Genomic DNA, 22157 nt, shown 5'->3' with positions numbered 1-22157 from the left:
TGAGTTTCTCAGATATTTAACACAAATGTGCATTAAAAGAAGTCTCACAAAAAAAACCTTTGATAAATTTTATTCTTCATATTCGGGTAAGGGTACAATTCCTAGACCATGTCTATGAAGTCATCATGATATCACTGTGCTAGAGATGAAGGCTGCCGATTGGCTGAGAAATTAAAATGCAATAAAAATCAGGAGCAGCATGTGCTGTTGCTTCTTATTTTAGAACATATGACAGAGTCCCTTCAAGAAGTACTGCTCCAATTGTCTTCATAATTCAATGTAAGGAAACCTAAATGTTTTCTATTCATCTATGAAACCACTCAATTGGCAAGCAAAACACTTTGAATAATCTATTTCTAAATACATGGGAAATGAAAGGAAGAAAGTAACAGAATATATAAACACATGCTATCTTAACTCTAATGTCTGTAAAAACATATTGTTGTAACAGTTGCTATCTAAAATATTTATGCAGAAGCCAGTGATCACTCCCATATTCATTCCCATTTTTAAAAGTCTTTTTGCTTGGTTATCTAAGGATGCTTTTCAGATTTCAAAAGATCAGCTATTATTGTCCTCTTGTGCCCCTAAAGAATTAATAAAATGCACACTCATTTTCTTCTTTCTAAATATTCCAGTTAAAAACTAAACAATGAAAAAATATAGGAAACATTATCTTGGACACCTTTTTGTCATTATAACCACAAAAAAAAAGTGCAATATAAACAGAACTTCTTTTATTTTGTTTGTTTGTTTGTTTAAACAAGACTGTAAAGAACAATACAGGTTACATAACTGCAACCTCCTTAAGGAAGATGATATTCATTTTGCAACAAATACCTGCTAGCGAAAACACATTACTAGCATTTCAAAAATTTACAAAAATTTGACAAAATATTGTCCTAAACAGCTATCTTTATATTTGTAAACAAAATATAAACAACTGGTTTATCCAGTTTCCACTGCATGTCAAACAGGAGGCAAAGTGACAGAGATCATCTTTGATTTTTAAAAGAATAATAAAAACTAAACTAACTTATAGCCCACATACTATAATCCTGGGGAATAGTTTTGGAGGAGGATTAAACAGGCTAATGTGTGACATCATCTACTTTAACAGTCTTTTTCATTTCTTCGCATTGCCTTGACACTTTACAATTACTTTTTTTCCTATAAGACAACAGTACTGTTGCTGTACAATTCACAATTCTTTTATTGTCTTTATTCCCCTAAAGATATGTGTGCCCCATTTCCTATCAGTTTTCATAAACGCAGTTGAAACTTCAGACATACTAGGAGGATAGTTTCTTTCGGTTTCTGAGGCTTTCTTCTGTAACATCAGACATGTTAACAGTTTGGCCTACACGTGCATGCTGCCAGAGATTGCTGTCTGGTACGTGCACCTCCAATTTCAAAAATACAAACAAAGTAGGTCTGGACAAGGCAAACTGCAGTTCACTTTCTCCTGCAGCCCCATCACCAGGTTGACTACATTTATTCCTTCACTTTATTGATGTAGTCAGTGAGTTTACCAATGTTTTCTTCCTGTTGTTCAAGGGCATCCAGGACGATGCCCATTGGCGTTCTCTTCAAACCAATTCCCTCCATTTTATTCTCCAGTTTGTTCTTGAGGTTCCGAAGTCTCAACGACGCGTGGATAAACATCACTACAGAGAAGTGAAGCATGATTAGCACCAAAGCAACAGTTATCTTTCTCCACATAACATTACCCACGCTCTGTGCACACTTTCAGTAAACTGCCTCAGTTAGCTATAGTCCAATGTGGTTCCCTCATGGGTCCAAATCCTCAAATGGATCTTTGGACTTGATATACGTTTTATATAATGCTCTTCATCAAGTCATACATGCAGTTTTCTTTCTGTGTGAAGAAAAGCACTGTATTCAGCAGGAAGGACCCTATCTGGCAACCATACTCTTTCTATCCCACACTGATATCGCTATCTTTCAGCTGCTACCTAAATGCCCTGATATTCAAAGCGAATCAACATGAGTCCAACCTGCATAAAAATCAACATTACACACAGTTTCCAGAAAGGAACCCAGGCTCAATTCAGAGATTATCTGTACAGGAAGCACGGGCTGAAGTCCATCCGCCTAGAAGGTAAAGTCCACCTAAGAGGCAGTTTTCTGAAGTGCTGGATATAGATTTGTAGATAAAAACGAAAGGTTTCATAGATTTGAGGTACCCTCGTGTTCCCCAATTTTGCTTTATCATTGAGAATTATCCAAGTTTGCTTGTTAAGAAACAGATAGGCCCTTGTCTAGACCAGAGCTTTCATGGGCTTGGGAATCTGTATTTTAAACAGGCACCTCAAGTGATCTACACCAGGGCTTTTCAAACCTCCGTGTACATACAAATCATCTGGAAGCCTGTTAAACAGACAAATTCCCAGTCTCCACCCCCACCCCCAGACTGTTAAGGCTGCGGTAGGGCTCCAGAATGTGAAATTTCAATACTCACTCCAGATGATTCTGATACAGGTGATCTGGGACCCTCATTTTGAGAAACACTAGTGTGCATTCTATCTGGAGGCTCCCCACCTAGACTGGCCATTAAAAACATATGAAGAGATTTCTAAAAATACAGGGTGTTTGGGCAGCACTGTCGACCCACAGAATTAGGAGGTCCAAGAAACACGGCTGGGAAATTTATATTTTTAAAAAGCATCCTGGATGATTCTCACAATCATCAAAGTCTAGGAATCATTGATCTTGTCTAATTTCCTTATTCTAGAGATGAGTGAACTACAGCTCATATAGGATACCTGGTCCAAATTCCATGGCTGGTTTCCGGCAGGTCTAGGAATAGAAATCAAGACACTTGACTTTCTACCCACGATACATTTCATCACACCGGCCTATCTCAGGCTCTGATGTGGAAAGGCACTGAAGTTAACGAGTTGTGTGTACGAGTACAGTAATTGAAATATGAAGTCTCTAGCACATAAGGAACACTTGAAGAATAATTCAAAAAGCCTGAATTGCTGATTCAAATATTTTATCTAATATGGTGTGGGACTCATCCGTAAATATTCTGGGCTTAATCTCACAACCCTAAACAAGCAATTGGTTTCATTTAGTGGAATAATGCACACATGAAAAAGGTTATTAAAAGCTAAAGAAATGTTCCTATCACTTAATACATTAGAATTTTAATCAGATTTCTGCTGATGAGACTGGAATTTTATCTATTCCCTATTTCAAGCTTCATGTGTTTGGGATCTCTGTAAAAAAATACATAAAACTTAGAAAATATCTAGTTCTCTTCACCAGAATTAGAGGACTTGGTCTCTGTATTCTGGGTCAATTATCTCTATAGGCTTATAAAACGTTAGACACTAATGATGACCTTCCAACTAAGTAGAGAGTAAGTAGTCCACTTCCAAATGAAACACACTCAGTTCTGTGTCAGCCACTTCAAGCCTGAGAGCAGACAGTAACAGCAGACAAATCTGGAGTTCAGTGCAGGCTGTGCCCTTCTCCTGCCATGGGAACTGGGATTTGCCTTTCTTTTGCTTACTGTGGTGTCCCCAGAAGAGTGTGTGGCACCGAGCGGGTGCCCACTACATAGTTGTGGAATTAACGGACTCCTAGGCCTTGATCTGCTAGCTCAGAAAATTCCAATAATTTTGCAGACATGCCAACACACATAAGAAGCAAGTTATGTAATTCGCTCCTACATTTTCTATGATGTCAGAAAAGTCCTCAGGTGCACTTACGCAACAAAGGAAAAGTGATGCCGAACACAAAGACCATGAGCCCTCCAAACAGAGAGATGAGGAAGTAGCTGGCCAGCATGACCACCATGACGAAGGCCGTGGGGTACTGCTTCTTCAGCCGGCGGAGCACGTCCTTATTGTGGGCTGCCCACACAAACCCTGTGAACACCAGCACCACCACGACGCCTCCGAGGATCATGTTGAAGGGGCTCAGGAACCTGAAATATGGAGGGAAAAAAAAAAGACAGAGACTAGGTCAATGGTAGTAGCAGCAGGAAGGGGAAAATGACGAAGTGGAGAGGAGTAAAAATGAGTGTTGAGTACTTACTGCGCATTCTATCTAAACTGCCTCATTTAGTCTTCAAAATCTGATGTGGGAGGTACTACTCATTCATTTCTCAAATGAAGAAATTTAGGTGCAGCGGTGAGAAAATGATGGAGCTAAGATTTACTCCGAGACAGTTGGACTCCTACCAAACTTGTCAGTCCATCTCATTGGAGACCCACAATCTGAAGACTTTGAAAATGTAAGACACACACTTGCTTGGAGGGGCTATTTAGCTGCCATTCATCCTGGGCTGCAGTACACATTAGATGGCATTTCCTGAGCGCTAAGGAGTTATTTAAACCCTCATAGAAACTGCCATGATAGATGAATGTAGAGAAGAGGTCACACAATGATCTGCCTGGGGTAGATCCAGTCTACAGTCAAATTTATGTTTGAAATGTACAGTGTTTTAAAAAAACTTTTACTTGAATTCCAATGTGTTTTTAAAAAATCTATTAAACTTTGGATTTCTCATTTTTCCTGGAAACAAGAAATCTAACAGTAGGAAAGTAGAAAGTAGATCATAAATCTACTTTCTCACATGTCAGCAACTGGCTGGGACACCTTCTCATTCAGAGAGAACAAATGCCCCAATCCCCATCACTATCTGCATTCTGACACAGAGGCCCCCAGTGAGCTGCCATTAATCGTTGTTTTTCTCATAACTGGCTTGCATCTCTCTCTTACATAACTGGCATAGCCTCAGAGACATTTGAGTTTATGACTCCTGACATAGAGAGTCCATTATAATTCTTTAAAAGGGCCCAGAGTATTGTTAGGAGAGGGGTTACCAACTAAGGTTTCCAAGCATTGAGCTTCCAGATTCACTGGTACATGAGCCAAAGGTTACTCTACTGTTGATAGTGGGGGAAACACATGATGAAGAAAAAATTTAGACCAAGTATTTCATAAATAAGAATGACTGGGCATTATAGCCCCCACCTCCACTCCTACCCACTGTGTATACAAAATCCTTCACAAGACATTTGAGGTCAGCAAGTACAACGAGTTACTCACTTTTTACCCTTACGAGAGGCTAATGAGCGTTTTACTTGGGAAGGGCAAAGAGGGTCAGTGTGTTTTTATCACACTCTGAGCATCAGCATGACTGATTTGGAAATGAGGGACAGGGAAGACAGGCTAATTGAAGGTGATGCCAAGAGCTTACTGTCTCTGAAATGCAACAGATGAAAGACTCATACGAGGTCGGACAATTAAGTTCCCGAACTCATCCTAGAAAAAGGGCTACAAACCTCATTGCTGAATATCACTATGGTCACCTTCAAACTACTCCCCTTGGGAAGTTATGCACCGACACCAGCACCTAGTCCACCCTTCAAAGCAACTTTGGAACTCTTTTTCTGGAATGGCCATCATAGCTGTCGTCATATTATCCTAGATGTCCTGAATGTCATCAAATGTCTCCCTTTCAATATTTCCTTTATCTTCAGGTAAAAAAAGAAATCATTGGGGGCCAGATCAGGTGAGTAGGGAGGGTGTTCCAATACAAGTATTTGTTCACTGGCTAAAAACTCCCTCACAGACAGTGCTGTGTGCGTTGATGCATTGTTGTGATGCAAGAGCCATGAATTGTTGGCGAAAAGTTCAAGTTGTCTAACTGTTTCACACAGCCTTTTCAGCACTTCCAAATAGTAAACTTGGTTAACTGTTTGTCCAGTTGGCACAAATTCATAATGAATAATCCCTCTGGTATCAAAAAAGGTTAGCAACGTCGTTGCAACAAGTTCGCGAACTTAATTGTCGGACCTCGTACTCATGTTGGGATTCATAAGTAGGATAGTAAGATTCTCTTTTTAAAAATCCTTTTAAATATTAGCTCTGATTCTGCCTCCTGAAACACAAAAAGCTACTTTTGAATAGTTTCAAATAGGAGTGAAAGTATTGTACACCTTCATGGGTGAAATCAAGGATTTTGTCAAACCGCTTTGAAAAAGCTAAAAATTTCTATTAAAATGCATGGCATTAAACAGTGGCAAGAGTAGCAGTACATAATTTAAAATTAAACCCTACAATATTAAGTGCTTATTTCATTCAGAACTCTTGCAGGGGGCCGGCCCGGTGGCCCAGGCAGTTAGATCTCCATGCTCCTAACTCCTAAGGCTGCTGGTTCGATTCCCACATGGGCCAGTGGGCTCTCAACCACAAGGTTGCCGGTTCAATTCCTCGAGTCCCGCAAGGGATGGTGGGCAGCACCCCCTGCAACGAGCAATGGCAACTGGACCTGGAGCTGAGCTGCGCCCTCCACAACTAAGACTGAAAGGACAACAACGTGACTTGGAAAAAAGTCCTGGAAGAACACACTGTTCCCCAATAAAGTCCTGTTCCCCTTCCCCAATAAAATCTTTAAAAAAACCAAAAACAACAACAAATCTCTTGCAAATACTTAAACCCTTCACGGCAATAAATCCCCTCCTCAGAACAGAGTCTAAGGAAATAAATAAAAATGCAAAGATTGAGTTGTAACGGTATTCACATGAGTAGTATTTATGATTAAAAACTTTTAGAAATAACCTGTATGACCAAGAGTTTACTAGATGGTGATACATACAGTGATTTTTTTTTGAAAGTTGAGGTACACTTAATAATATGGGAAGACAATAATATATTGAGTGGGTAACAGCAATTATAAGACATTCTCTCCATTAGGTAGATTTATCACATATGCTATACAGCTCAGAAGTAGAAATTTTTACAATTAGTGTAGTGTTTTGTAATAAGAAATGAAATGACCATATATAAAGAAAAAATATAAAAATATAAAAGCAATGGCTCCCCAGCCCCACACCCCAGGCGTGGCACAGGCCAGCTTCCACGGCCCATCTTTACTTCCGTCACCTCTCCAATTACATTAATGGCATTTCACTTCATACACCACAGTGAACCTGTTCCTATTCTCACTCAAACCTTGGCTCTCTGCCCATTCTCCAGAAGCTCTGGCGCCAACGTGTAAAACCCACTCCCCAAGCTTTCCCAAGATCCAGCACGTGTGCTCTTCTGTCCGTCCTCCTTCTCTCCAGTTCGTTATCCAGGTCTAGTTAGTCTCTCTGTACTTTTTTCTTTTCTTTTTACAATTTTATATGGATTATACTCTACGTCCTGATTTAACCCCAGTATTGCTTTGAGAAAGAGAAAAATTTCCTTATAGACCTGGGGAAGGGAAGAATTGGAAAGGAGAAAAACAAACCTTCTTTAGCAGTTTGTGGGGAGACTAAGTGGAGAGACCCAGAAACTCTCACAGATGAGTACATCTCATTCCTAGCAACAGAAAGAATCTGCGAGAAATTATACCAAAGACTACAATAGTTATACTGGTAGTAGAATCAAGGGTAGTTTACTCCCATTTGCTTTTTCTATTTTCATGTTTTGTGGGGTTTTTTTGAGTCACATATTAGTTGGATATTTAAAAATGAACAAATCAAAGTGGGAAAGTACCTGAAAGAAACAAACTCTTTTACATAGGCTTGACCGTTGACTTATAACCCACCCAAATATTTCTGAGCTGTAAAGAAAAGCAAAGATGAACATTAACTCAAAGAACTAGAGTGGCGGGTTCAAATTTAAGGAAACACCTTGAATAAAATGTAAGTAGGATGTGGGTGGTTGGTAGCAAAGTGTCAAAGGTATCCTACTCGGTTCTTTCTAGAATACCTATTAAAATTCATGAAGTGATCATGTAATAAAATGCATGCCAAGCTTTTTCTATTTTCCGATGGAAAGGAAATCAGACATCTGGGTTGAATGTCTAAATAAAGCCGAGGACAAAGAACAATGAAAAATCCAGGCCCAAGTCAAGCAATTCCAGATTTGCTTTTTACCTGTTCCTATTGCTCATTTTCAAGGGAAAAGAACAGAGCAAAGAGTCCTATAGAACTGGTTTTAGTTTACAACACACCCAGCCACAATCTATAATTAGAAAGTAAGGAAGTTCTAAGCTGGAAAAAATGAACCAAGTTACTCAGAGCAGAAATGATTCTTTCCTTATTCTGCTTACGGGCAAGTCCATTCTAAGAAATGGTAAAATGCATGCCACTCCAATACCATGGCACCTGCCTGCACTTGGAGCAAAAAAATTCATACATACTAGAGAGAGGGAAAGGGAGAGAAGGAAAGGAGAGAGGGAGAGCAGCGGAGAGAGAGAGAGGGAACAAGACAACGTAATTTTCTGTCCTTGGTGGAAATAGTTTCACAAATGAAAAACATTAAGTATGTTTTTCTATTGTGAGATCAAAACTAAAAATATATACCTACATTATAAATATCCAAATAAATATTGAAATAAATAAATAAATGCGATAGTTGAAAATGCTAATGGAATCACCGATGGTTGTCAAAAGGTTTAGAATCCCACCACAGAAACCTGTAGCAGTCAGCTGGATAGCTCAGTTGGTTAGAGCGTGGAGCTCTGAGCAACAGGATTGCCGGTTCGATTCCCACCTGGGCCAGTAAGCTGCACCCTTTACAACTATATTGAAGACAGTGAACTTCTTGCTGAGCTTCCAGAGGGGTGGCCAAGCTCTTAACAACAAGGTTGCTGGTTCAATTCCCGCATGGGAATGGTGTGCGGCGCCCCCTGCAAATAAGATTGAAAATGGCAACTAGACTTGGAGCCAAATTGCTCCCTCCACAACTAGATTGAAAGAACAATGACTTGGAGCTGATGGGCCCTGGAGAAACACATTGTTCCCCAATAAAAAAATTTTTTTTAAAGATGAATCCGTTCAGTCCCATTACACAGATGAGAATTTCTCCCTCACCCCCAACCATTGTAAGTAACCCAATTCTTCAGTTGAGATAAGCAACTAAGGATCATTCTGGGACATCCCTTAGCATTCTCGTTTCTCTCTGAAAGAAGGTGGCTTTTAGTGGGTGTGGACACATGCCTTACACTTGCCACCGTGATTCAGCTAACTATAGTGATGGTTCCAGCACAAGCAGCTGAAGGGAAGAAACATTTTCGTTACAGAATTTCTTACAGAATTTGGTTACAGAAAATTCTGTGATTACAGAATTTTAGAGTGGGGGCAAGGTGGGGGATTAACCATGAAAACCTACCTCATTCTACAAAAAAGCAAGCTAAGGAACAGACAAGTTAATAAATTTGTCCCAAGGCCACCCGCTGCAGAGTTGGCAAGTTTACCAAAACCGAGATCAACTCAAGCAAACGCCTGGTAACTCCTTTCATGTTGCAACGCCAGCAAGCACCAGAGAGGCAGTAAAATATTTCCTAAATGGTAGAAGCAGCTTTTATACTGAGTTCCAGTTTTCTAACTCAACAAGCTATTTTCGCAGTTGGTTCCTGAGGAAGCCTGACTCACCAAGAAAGTGAGGAACAATTTACTCATTTACTCACAGTGGACCTTTCTAAATTGGTGACGTTTTTCTGCGGTCCTTCAACAGCCAGAGGGATGACTGCAAATAGGAAGCCACCCATCCATTTTCTTGCTTCCCATTGCTCTTAGGATAAAAACAGAACGCCTCACACATCCTCCCAGGCCCTGTAGGGTCTGGCCCCTGCCTGCTTCTGCAGCCAAATTCACTGCTTACCGTTGTGTCGTTTGTACCAAGGCCGAGGAGAACGCTGAGGAGCAAGTGGGGCCTGAAATGCTAGCCACGCTTTATTCACCAAGCCAGCAGTTTGGCTCAGGCTGCAGTGCTAGGAGTGAGTTAGGGTGCTTTGAATAATTAGTATGAGAGAGCCCTAAGTGTAGCAGCCCTCTGCCTGCAGGCTTTCTCACACCACCTCCTCCTGAGTCTGCATTCCATCCACTGGGCCTCCTATTATAACAATCTCTAGGACTCAGCCTGCCTCTGGCCATCGCAGGCCTGTGCACAAGCTGTTCTCTTTCCCTGATTGACTCTACCTCCCTCAAATGTCTGCTCACTCAGCCTTTTCTCAGTCTTTCTGATCAGGTCAAAGCACCACATGCCTCTGCGTCACAGCACTTACCCCTGGGGCAGTTTTACATTTATTTGAATGAGTGCTGGATGAATATCTTTGTCTCCCACTAGAGATTAAGCTCCATGAGGGCAGGGATCATATTTTCTCCCCAGCAGCTAGCACAGTGCAAGTATTCAATAAATGTTTGTTGAAAGGAAGGAAAAAAGCTAAGAAAGAATCTAACATATTTTTATGTTATTTAAATAAGCCCAGCAACTTTCTATGGCCACGAATTAAGTGATGTGAGATTTACATTGGACAAATCACTATTATTCTCATTGTACACCAAATATTCCTGAAGAAATAGTCTGTCTTTGTGCCTTCAAAGAGCTGTGATGAAAGAAACAAACAGAAAAGCAAAAGTAGGAAAAAATCACCTAAACTTCTATGCAAATGTAAGACATCATTATTATATGATCAATGGGATTTGTAAGTTTCGTCACGAGAGCAGGCTGGGGGCCAGGAGGGAGTGGCTGGGACAGAGGGAGATTCATACTCCTCTTGCTCTTTGGTACCTCAGAGAACCCCAACAGTCTTCTGGTTATTTCGGGTTCGCAAAACTGGCTTTTGTCCTGGTAAGAACTATTTCTGACTGTGAAGTATAAATGTAAATATACAAACCAGTTTTGAGTAAATGGGATCTGTCTCACAGCAGTTATGGGGGGACGGAAGCCTGTCTCACTTGTCACAGAAACCTAACCTTGATATTTTCCTACCCAAATAAATTGGGACGTCCCATGGTATTTACTACATATTTGCCGTGTACTGAAATTCATTGCACCCTATGTAATTGGCACAAACTAGACACTCTCATCCAAATGATCCACTCTCTTGGCAGCCATTGCCATGGTAAAAGATTTCATAGTAAAACACTTTATGAACCTCCATGTTTTCTTTTGGATGTATCAAGCTAATTGCTTGTTTTATTTTTAACAAACAACAGGTTAGACCTGGGTTAGAAGTCATATATCTCATATTCCCCACAGCGATCGAGCTTCAAATAACAGTCAGTGTACATGGCTCTGATTAGACTGCAACAAATGTTTTTTATTATGGCAAATTTCTAACATACAAATGCAGAGAGAATGGTGTAACGAACTCTCATGTACACTCATTATTTCCTTCAACAATTAGAAACACATGTTTACTCTCACAACAAATGCGTTAGAACTGAAGTGGAAAGATATTTGTTTACAAACTGTTCTTTCTGAATGCTTTTAGTAGAGTAAATTGTCACATGGCAAGTTCTTACTGAGCTGTAGAGAGAAGACAGGAGTTGGACATATGCTAATAAGCCTGGTGATACATAAATTCCCTTCCTAGACAGCCCTTTCCTGTCTATTTACTGCCTAGTAACACCAAATTTCTGCATTTCCTTTTGTTCCTCTGACACAAGGAGAAGCTCCACTGATAAGATCCGAAGCGGATTAGCAGTAGGATTAGAAGTAGGAACCAAAGTTTCAGTTTTCCACTTTAGATGGGCTTTCTGCCTTCCAGATATCTCCGTAAGCACATGTTCCATGGGAGGGAGGGCCAGGAAATCTTACATACTTATGATAAGTGCCTGTAGAAGGGAGAAGCAACAGCAGATTTTGTTTAAAATCACGGGCGTGAAAGTGTTCCTTAAAACAAGAAGCCAAGCTCATTGCAAGAGAAAGGGGAGGATATTATAGGTAAATATTCTGAAGCTGAGTGATAAAAGGTACAATTCATTTGTCCTAAAGGATAATAATAAGAAATTTCCAACAGTGCCGCTCAATTTGGTATTAAGTGGATAGGTCAAGTTCATCTTTTAAAACTGCATTTCCTACACAGAGCTCTCTGCCCCTAATAAGTTGACTGAGAGCTTTCACTCTCTAAGAAAGGGGCCAGGAATCTAAAATATGCTCACTTATTTTGCACCCCAAAGGACTGTAAATCCTTACGTAGGAAAAGGGGACAGAAATTACCAACCTCAGGTTGACAGTGGCAGGGAACATTTTTTAAAAAGTGTGTGGGAAGTCAAGAAGAATGAGGTTACATAAATAGTGTCAGAAGATGATTTAATGGATGACTATCCTTATTAGATGAGTAATTTTGAGATTAAAATTATATTGAGTGTTAAGAGACCTCTGTACTCAGAAGAAACACATAATCCACCAGAGGAAGACATATGCCAGCATGTCACATGCTTCACAAATAAAGGGGAATGAAAGAGCAGGAAGAGATTAATTCTGGGAGGCTTTGGGGAGGCTGGCTGAACTTGTACTTCTGCCTGTATCCTCAGGGCTTATGCAGTTTCTGGCACAAAGTAGGTGCTCAGTAAATATTTCTTCAACTGAGTAGAAGGATGAGAATAAGTAAAATTTAATAACCCTTTCCCCTGTCTACATACTACATGACTCTTGCCTTCTCAACACCTGAGTGTTTTGGAATTTGGAATCATGTTGTACAGGGGAGATCAAATGAGTCAGATTGAAAACGATATATGTTTATGTAGGTGTATATTCCCGTATACTTGCCATACTTGTCTGAGAATTCTTATGTGTTCAGTGTTGTCTCGCTGCCCCTCTAGACTAAATGCATTTAAGGCGGGAATCACAGCTGTCTTATTCTCCACTGGATCTCGTGGCATAATCCCTGAGAAGTCGGTAAAAGCTTCCTACACTGTGTAGACTGAACGAATGAAGCCTCACAAATAAGCGTAATATTGTAGAATTGGCGTCCACACTGCTTGATCTCAAAAACATTTCTACTAGGTTTTAACAAAACCAGGCTGCAATTAATTTCATATGCCAATGTTTTAATACATTCCCATCCAGAATGTCCCTGGGCTCTCTTGAATTCTTCCTCTACCAACTAGAAACTTGGTTTTACATCTTGTGGCTTAAAAAAACAATGTAACCATTTCTTCATATCAGATGCTGGTAGCCATAGTCCTGGAACATATTATGGGACAGCACTCATTTTGAAAAGATTACAGCTATGTTCTTTTCCAAGGAGAATTACTGGCCTTCCAGAAAGTCCTTCACATTTTAAACAACTAAAAGCATAAAGTGGCAACTCTAGTTTCCACGCTCTGGTAACAGGCCACAAGGTGATGTGGTACTTTCTATAATAAGAAAATATCGGCTCCTTCATCTAGCAATTTTCTTAAAGGGGAGGCATGAATGTATACAATTGAGAATAAATGTCCCTTTCTAACTGGAGATGAGGTGGAGGTATTCATATGTTTCAAAATTCTGAGTGTGGTTGTTACTTCTAATACCACGCCAGAAAATATGAGTTCTCATGGTAGGGAGGGAGAATAAGACAGGCAAATAATATAGATGTTATGAGAGTCGGCTATTCAGTTGAAATGGGGGGCTTTAGAATATTTGCAATATGATTTAATGGAAAAAGTATTTCACTTCATATCATTAAAAGAAGCTACTATTAGCAGCTTTGATTCCAATTAGCCACGTGATCTTAAGCCTCTACATTTGTGAAAGTTCGGGAGTTAGAAGGGATCAGTACTTCACAACTTCAGGTTGGTGGCATGTATCACAATATAAGATAAGACTACGGATGCCTGGATCCACCAAACTTTATATTAGAATCTCTGAAGATGACACCTGGGTATATTGGCACATTTATTTAAATTTTGTTGGTGTTTCTTTTGAACTAGACCTGACTTATACTTGAATTTTGATGTGCCTGTGAATCATCTGCGAGCCTTGGTAGAATGCAGATTCTGACCCAGTAGGTCTGGGGGCTGAGATTCTGCATTCCTAACTAGCTCCCAGGTCGAAAGAGGCTGCTGCTCTGTAGCCTACACTTCGGATAAATTTCTCCAGCTCAAATCTTTTGGCATTCCATTAAGCACATAGAAATTCCTGTCCACAATTGGAATGCACCACATGCTAGTGCTTAAATTCCAAGTGCGACTGGCTGTTACCTTGGCTTTTCACTTTAAAAATACAGGCATAGAATTCTAGCACTATATGTGATGCAAAAAGGACATCTAGTGCCACGATGTCGCGTGTCAAGGATGGAGAAGGTAAACCATGTCCTCTTCAGTCTTGGATAACTTTCCTTTCTTAATTTAAAGGTCGCAAGCCATTTTCAGCAAAACACACATTCCCCAGGTTGTTATTCATGTTATTCCTTTTAAGTCATTCAGTCTCTTCTGAAGTGACACCTGAATCTCAAAAGAGAACTCAAGACTTCAAAGGAAGCAAAGTTTTATAAGAAATACAAGTTGCAATTATGACAAAACCACTAAAGTGTATCCATCACCTAATACTTCTGCCTAAGAAAATACACAAGTTGTGAAAATTTAAATACACCTGTAACCTAGGATTTAATATACTAACAACATCTAACATGTGAATGTTGTCATTTGCTAGACCTTAATGTGCTTTATATTAATTAATTCATTTAATTCCTATTTTATAGTGGTGGAACTCAAGAGCAAGTGAACTTTTAAGCACAAAGCTAGTAAAAGCAAATACCAGAATTCTGTCAAAAAATAAAAGGACCAAGTCTGTGGAACCAGTAGTCTTCCCAGCAGACTAATAAAAGAATGAGAACATAACAAATTTAATAAATTAAGCAAAATGGTCAAAGCTATGAAAAGCTTCAAGTCTACTCCATTCTTATGTTTGAAAAGTCAGGAGCCAGGAGCTAAAGTCACACTGTTTGGCTCTGTAATTGCCAAGAACACTTTTTGTAACTTGTTTTTTTGTAACACTTTTTGTTGCTTCATGAAAGCAACTTGCATTTCATGAAGATGATATTGAGAGATCACCACAATTTTCTTGGCAGTAGAGTAGTGGTTCTCAGTCATGGGTGACTGTGATTCCCAGGGGACACGTGACAATGCCTGGAGACATTTTTGATTGTCACAACTTAAGAGGAGGGTGCTACTGACACTTAGTGAGTTGAGAGCAGGGATGTTGCTGAACATCCTACAACACACGACAGCCCCCACAAGAGAGAATTACATGAGCCACCATGTCAACAGTGTAAAGTGCCAAGGTTGAGAAATCTTGCAGGAGAATATTTCATCAAAATTCTACAAGGGTGATATGAATTAGTCTGAATTGTAAACTTTTTTAAATTGAATTTTTACACTAGAGTTATCCTGACTAGCATGCAGCCAGTGCCATGGGCAATGACCCAGTCAGGAGCAATTTGGGAGCATGTTGTTATGTACTGGCATGCTGCTATGTGCTTCAAAATAATTGGTGCCGTGAATTAGGTGAAAAGTTGCCCCTGTGATCATGTTGAAGCCTTATGTTCATTTATCGATTCTTTTGCATTCACCAACTAAGCATCTGCTAAATAGTAGTAGGCTTCAGTGATACAGAGAATAACAATAACGATAATTACAACAAGAAAAAAAAACACCACAAACAAAACCTAGTTTCTGGCCTCAAGAAATCTATAGTCCAGAGTGGAAAAAACTTAAAAGCCTGTGAGATAAGTACCACGAAAGATACAGGCACAGGCGTGGGACCCAATTAATACAAGGGAACGAGGGACAAAGGGCGAATGTTTCCTCAAAGAGATGGTACCAAAGGCTGAGTGTTGTAGAAGCAGGAGGAGGTAAGGTAAGGACTGGGGTTTGGGTAGATAGAGCTGCTGGGATAAAAATGCTATCTATAGTTCTCAATAATCTCATGATAACACCAATAATGATAAAAATAATAAGTAACATTTATAGAGAAAAATCTAGGAGCTAGACACTGTTCTAAGAGACTTGCCTATATTAACTCACAGAATCTTCACAGAAGCCTGATCAGGCAGGTACTACAATTAGTCTCATTTCACAAATAAGGAAGCTGAGGCTCAGGGTGGTTCCAGTCTCAAGGTCACATGGCTAGTGACTGGCAGTTGGGATTCAAAGTTTACTTAATCTGGCTCTGGTGTGTGAACTTTTAACCATTACATTACACCAACTGAAGAGTCAGAAGATACGGCAACTGTCTTCAACAGGGCTATTAACTAAGAGACTTACTCAGAGTTAACCTAAGGGTCATAGAGGACTTACGAGCTGCAGTCGTGTGCCTGGTAAACCATGCTTTACCAGCACCTGCCTGGTCAGGCCCCATACACAGATCTATGAATACCCTGATCCCTCTTAATTTTCATCTCGGTATGCGCTGCCCTTTCCAGTGTTTTTGGAGCTAGATGATGTGCGCAATCTGGAAGAGCAGGTTCCCTGTCCTCACTGAAGCGGATTTTCCAGAGTTGCATTCCAAACTGAGCCTAGAGCCCTCCAACCGTGCCCTAGGCCTCTCCTCACCAGCAGGGGACAGAACCATGAAAGAACACCCTTGGAACATAGTGCTTACCCCAGTATACAGCCAGGCCACATTTTCATGCACACTCTACCAAGGTATCATGAGAAACTGTCAAATGCCAGTGGAGGATCCAGATACACAGCTGCCAGCACTGCCCCAACTCACCCATCTGCTAGCATCATCAAACGACCAGAAGTTCCCTGTAGACTGAGACATGTTCCAGAATCAACTAAGCTCCCTGACCCTGAAGATACTTTGTTTCTTCTAGCTTTAAGAGACTATAATTCTAAACCTCATGACTTACAGAGAAGATGGCATAGTAGTTAAGAGTACAAGTCTGAATCTGTGACTTTGAGCAAGTCATTTAAGCTCTCTAAGCCTCAGTTTTAATAATAATACTATAATAATAACAATAATAATTCACCTCATTGGGTTGTATGAGGGAATATGGGTAAATACAAGAGTATCTGGCACACAGAACACTCAAAAAAATGCGAGCCTTTATTATTGTTAGATTATAAAGAAAGAAAAGGGCAATTTGTGGAAAAAATACAGACTGTGTTTGCAGACACAAAGAAGACAGTCGAAGGTCATACATTATATTTTTACTGAGGTACAAAGGAAATCTCACATTTTGTACACAGTTTTCAAAGCAATTTACTACTGGCCTGTATCTTTTGTAAATTTTTAAAAATAAGAATAAAAAATAAACATGGCTATTTTTCACTTTAACTTTCAAAAATTTCACTGCCAAACAACATCTTTCCATTTGAAAAGGGGAACAGGAGGGGCCAACACCCCCAAACTGCCTGAGTCTGTGGGCTCAGACACCACAATGAGGGAGCTAAATTTAGTCCAGGAGCTGGCCCCTGGCCTTCCCAGTGAAAAATGGATTCCCCGAGGCAGCACGGTTGCCTGAGCCCTTCCCTCCCTACACCCTCCAAGTTTGGATTTCTCCTTCCTCCCAGGTCAGCTTGCTCTTTCCCTCTGTTTACTCTGAACTAGAAATGTCAGGCACTTCTTTAATGACAAAGTCTGAAGGTAGCTTTTTCTTTAAAGATGCACAGGATAACGCAGATCTAGACTATCACTCCCGCATCCTGTCAAAGTGAGAGAGACACCTCGTAAAGGGAGAAAGAAGTACAAGACGAGGTGGTTTCTTGCAGAGCCGGTGTTTGTGCCTGTGTGAAACTGCATATAACCTAGGACACTTTTAACGGTAAAACCAGGTATTAAAAAGGCGAGGAAGTAAAGACAGAGAAGACGGACCACGCCTAGCGACCGTCGCGTGTCGCCTCCCGAACGCCCCTCCCTCACGACCAGCCCCGGAAGGCAGGGCCCCGACCCGCTCCGGCCGCCGAGCCTCCAGGGCGGCGTCCGCCCCCGCCAGCCCCAGGATAAGGTTACACCACTTTCTTCTCCTTGTATTAAAAGACTGGGGCGCTACAAATATTTCCTCGAGCAGGAGCCTAATCGGAGCAGAGGAAAAAACGGTCGTTTTTCTCGCCGGAGGTTGGCAGCGTTTCTTTACGCCGGGCACCCCTCGCGTGTCCGCCCCGGGCGCGGAGGGGAAAACGGGCCCCCGATGGCTGCGGCCTCGCCCCGCGAACAAGTTCCCAGCGGCCGGGCCGCTCGCAGCTGCAGGGCAGGCGCTGGGCATGGAGAGCGCTTCTGCTGGCAGGGATCTCGTACCCCGACCCCCGATCAGTGCCCGGGAGGGGGACCCCACTTACCCCACAACAGAAATCATCATGGCAGCCACCACCAGGTAGTTGGTCTGATAATAGAGCAGGTTGCTCACCACGCGGTTGTTCCATTTAGAAATGTCCCTGAAGTCCGGCCGGGAGAAGCGGTCAGAGCCCGGGAAGAAATCGTCCCAGGCTCGGAGCGGGGCGATATTCACATCCATGTCTGGTCTCTCCGCTTCTTGTTCTTCGCCTGTGGAATCTGGCGGCGGCGGCGGCGGTAACCGATCAGCTGAGCTAGGTTAGAGGTGACAGCGGCTGTGCTCGGTCGGCTCTGCGGTTGGCAGGCAGCGGAGCAAAGGAAATTGGAAGCGGGAGGGCGTTTTTTCTCTTCTTTATTTCTTGATTGGCTCTAAGTGGTTGGTTACCGGAAAACTGGGGCCCCGCGACAGAACAAGAGGCAGAATGCAAAAAAGAAATGAAATGACAGAAAGAAACCAGCGGAAATCCCCTGCCTGATGCGAAATGGCAATCTCTGGCAGGCCAAATACAAACAGCTGCCTTTAAAATACCACCTTTGAGTGTTTACCCTACTGATATGTTCTGGAGCTGGTGGAAAATTTTTGCAGCTGTTCAGATGCCAATCTAAGTGAAATGGAATGGAAGGCAACTATAGTGTTACTAGAGGATGAGCTGGTTTGGAAAACTAAGTCGTTACTAACCTCTACACATCTGAACGTAATTCTCGTGTTTTCTCTGTTTCACCATGAATCACTAGGAGTGAAATCAGACTGGCAAAATCAGAACGAAGAATGTGTAGAATGGAACGGTTTACTTCTCTTCTTCGTTCTCCTCTATTCTCTATGGGCAAAATTATTGAACTATTGTGCTTCTGATAAAGTGTCACTCTGGTCATTTCAGCCCTATTCTGGGCTTTACATTTCAAAGCAAACAATGGTCTACAGTTAACTACTTGTTCTGCCCCCCGTATTTTCTGGGCAGAAACATGGATTCCACTCCAAAAGAGTTTTCTTAGTTTTATCCTAATACTTAGGGACAACTTTCACTAAGGGAGCACAGTACTTTAAAAGACAATATGATAGCTTTGTATCCCAGCCCAAACAATTTAATTGTAAATTCCCTTTTAAGGCTTCCAAAGGGACTTATTTTTTCATATTAAGGGGCTGGTTGATGCAGAAACCTCCTTTTATCTCAAATGCATGAGAAAAAATATTTTAGTTAATTGCATAGTATGGTAGGTAAATTCTAAGATGCTGGTATCTAAGATAACAGTCTTTAAAACCTGCAAGTGGTGCTGTTTTTAAGAAACTGAATTCACTCTGCTCGGATCACCAATTTTCAATAAAAGAGAAAAAAAAAGCAATAAAATATATCTAATGTGAAGTCTAGAAGACATGATTTAATTTTCTCTGATGATTCAGAAAGCAGTTAAAGAACTGAAAGTGACTCTAAGAAAATACTCCTGTCATTGGTGTGAATAAAGTTTAAAATGTGAAAATATTCCTGAGCTCTCACATTTTCTTGATTCTGGAAAAATGAGAAGATTTACTGTCAGGGAGAGCAAAATTAGAGTCCTAGCTACTCTATTTCTTGATGAAATTAAGAAATAATTTGATGAAACTTTGATGAAATTAGTTAATCTACTCCAGCCTCAGTTTCTTCCTGTGTAAAGTGGATATAATAAGATCATCAGCCATATAGTTGAAGAGTGGATGGGGAATGCTTAGTATACAGTAATTGCTCACAGTTAGATATTACTGTTAATGTCATTAATACTAGTACAGCCCATTATTCATCTGATAACATAGTATTAATAGTGCTTTAACCTGATTTGTTTTCCATACTTTCATAATGAACATCTACTGACTTTTCTCTATCTTGTTGCAATTTTTATTGTTGTGGGTATATCTGAGTAGACTTGATAAGGACAGAAAGGTTGAAAATTTTCAGTATTATGGCAACAGGTATTTTGAGTCCTTTCAAGGCTCTGTGAAAACATTGTGAGAGATAAAAAAAAAAGTTGAGAATAATTTAGCTTTGCCCTGACTTCAAGGATCTTGCAGTGAAGTGGAAACACTAACTTAAATACAAAACAGTGAGAGGAATGCTATCTAGAGAGGTGCCAGGCCTTGGTGCTCAGTTACAGGAAGTCAGAGGGTGTGGGAGAATTCCCTGAGCTTTACAAGTTTCATGAAGCCGCACTGTGGGCACGCTGAGTAAATGATCTCGGTCAAGACCAGTGTAGAAGCCCAAGCAGGGCCCCTTCTTGTTGGTGAGATCAGTGAACATTAGGAACTGTGATCATGAACTTTTACCTTCCAATTACTCAGTACTGCATGACCATAAGCTGTCAAGCGTGTGTTACTAATAATATGATTACTCATTGATCACAGGCAATGGACATCCAATAAACATTTGTTCAGTGTATTTTTAATTTTTGTTTAAACCTCTATAGAAGTTTAAAAATAAAGAAAGAAATGAAGAAAAACAAAAACAGATATACTAGTATAGAGCATGATCCTCTTTTCCCTAATTCTCAAAATATTAACTATGCTTCCCTCTCTGGTTGGATTATGGGACTTTTTTTCACTGTACATTTCTACCTTTGTCATGTGGGGGAGGAGAAAATTCCTCCTCCTTCTCATTCTTTTAGAGCTTCTGGCTGGTCTAATAATCAAATTGACATGAGACAGATAACCAGGAGAAAACAACCAAATTTAATTACCTATGTACATACAGGGGTTCCGGCCCATATTCTTATGGAGGCATATATGCTATATTGAGTTAAGGAGAAGCGGGGGTTAGTGGTTTGGGACTTCAACAGGGAAGAAGGCAATTCACATGGAGATGGAAACACAAATGTTTAGTAAACAAATGTTTGCTGGGCCACCGTTAACAAAGGTACACAGAGAAGACTGATCAAATGGGTCTTGCTAGGTTCTTCTTTTGTCTATCACACACTAGTTCATATTCAACTATAGTTATCTGGGGCGGATGGGTGGCTCAGTTGGTTACAGAGTGAGCTCTGGGCAACAGGGCTGCCGGTTCGATTCCCACATGGGCCAGCAAGCTGCTCCCTCCACAACTAGAATGAAGTCAACGAGCTGCCGCTGGGCTCCCAGGTGGCCAGATGGCTCAGTTGGTTGGAGCGCATGCTCTTAACCACAAGGTTGCTGGTTCCTACCAAGGGATGGTGGGCTGGGCTCCCTGCAACTAACAACGGTGACTACCTGGAGCTGAGCTGCGCCCTCCACAACTAAGATTGAAAGGACAACAACTTGACTTGGATGGAGCTGATGAGTCCTGGGAAAGACACACTACTGTTCCCCAATTAAAATAAACAAATAAATAAATAAACTAAAAATAAAAAAGTGAAAAATAGACTATAGTTATCTATGATGATAGCTCCCTTCTTGGAGCAGATCCTCTATATTCTATATATCTATATCTATAGAATATATATCTATATTCTTTTGAGGAAGGTCAAAGGGTTTTCCTATCTTCCACTTCTTACAAACAACCAGTTTAAAATAATCACTATCCCAAAGAGGCATATTTTGGGAAACTCTGCTTCCCTTCAGACATAAAATCATTTTAAACAAAAATGAACGCATATGGGATCCTTACTTGATTCAAGCACTGTTTGAAATGCTATTGATAGCAGCTCTTTGTCACTATTCATTTAGGGGGTCAGATTCACTGTAGAGGCTTTCCTGGTGCTCTTATACCTAGACGTGTGCTTCTGGATAGGACCACTCTGAATATTTATCTGTCTGTATGTAAACCAGAGTAGATAGACTAATAGTTTATGTTGTATTCCATTTGAAATGAAATAAATCTGATGCAGGCTTCTCTTGCATGTCTCTGTTACTTTCATTACTGGCAAGTGCAGGTGGCTATTTCTAATCAGTCAGTCTGAGCCAGAGGGTGTGCCTGGTATCATGTATCAAAATACCACTGCAGTGAGTCAGTGTATTAATTCCAAGGCACAAAGATGCAGGACCAGAAGCCTTTGCAGACCTCTTCATGGGCAAGCGACATCCTGTCCATGGGCGTCAGCTTCCTCCCCTGTGAAATGGGGTGTGGGTGTGGGGGTTAGACAAGGTGATCTCTAAGGTGCCTATTAACTTTTACCATCTGAGGAAACTATGATGCTCC

The 22157-nt window shown here is 40.8% G+C and overlaps 1 protein-coding gene across 1 annotated transcript; it reads right to left on the bottom strand.

Moving 5' to 3' along the window:
• Nucleotides 1–54: 54 nt before the first annotated feature.
• On the bottom strand, nt 55–18393 carry ARL6IP5 (ADP ribosylation factor like GTPase 6 interacting protein 5). Its single transcript, XM_033132564.1, has 3 exons — nt 18027–18393; nt 3741–3958; nt 55–1667 (listed from the first exon to the last, which is right to left on the bottom strand). The coding sequence occupies exons 1-3, from the start codon at nt 18200–18202 to the stop codon at nt 1495–1497; spliced, it is 567 nt and encodes a 188-aa protein (XP_032988455.1). The 5' UTR covers nt 18203–18393; the 3' UTR covers nt 55–1494.
• Nucleotides 18394–22157: the final 3764 nt, after the last annotated feature.

Source organism: Rhinolophus ferrumequinum, chromosome 17 (genome assembly GCF_004115265.2).
Source record: "Rhinolophus ferrumequinum isolate MPI-CBG mRhiFer1 chromosome 17, mRhiFer1_v1.p, whole genome shotgun sequence".
Lineage (NCBI taxonomy): Eukaryota > Metazoa > Chordata > Mammalia > Chiroptera > Rhinolophidae > Rhinolophus > Rhinolophus ferrumequinum.
This window is presented reverse-complemented; position numbering and strand designations above follow the sequence as displayed.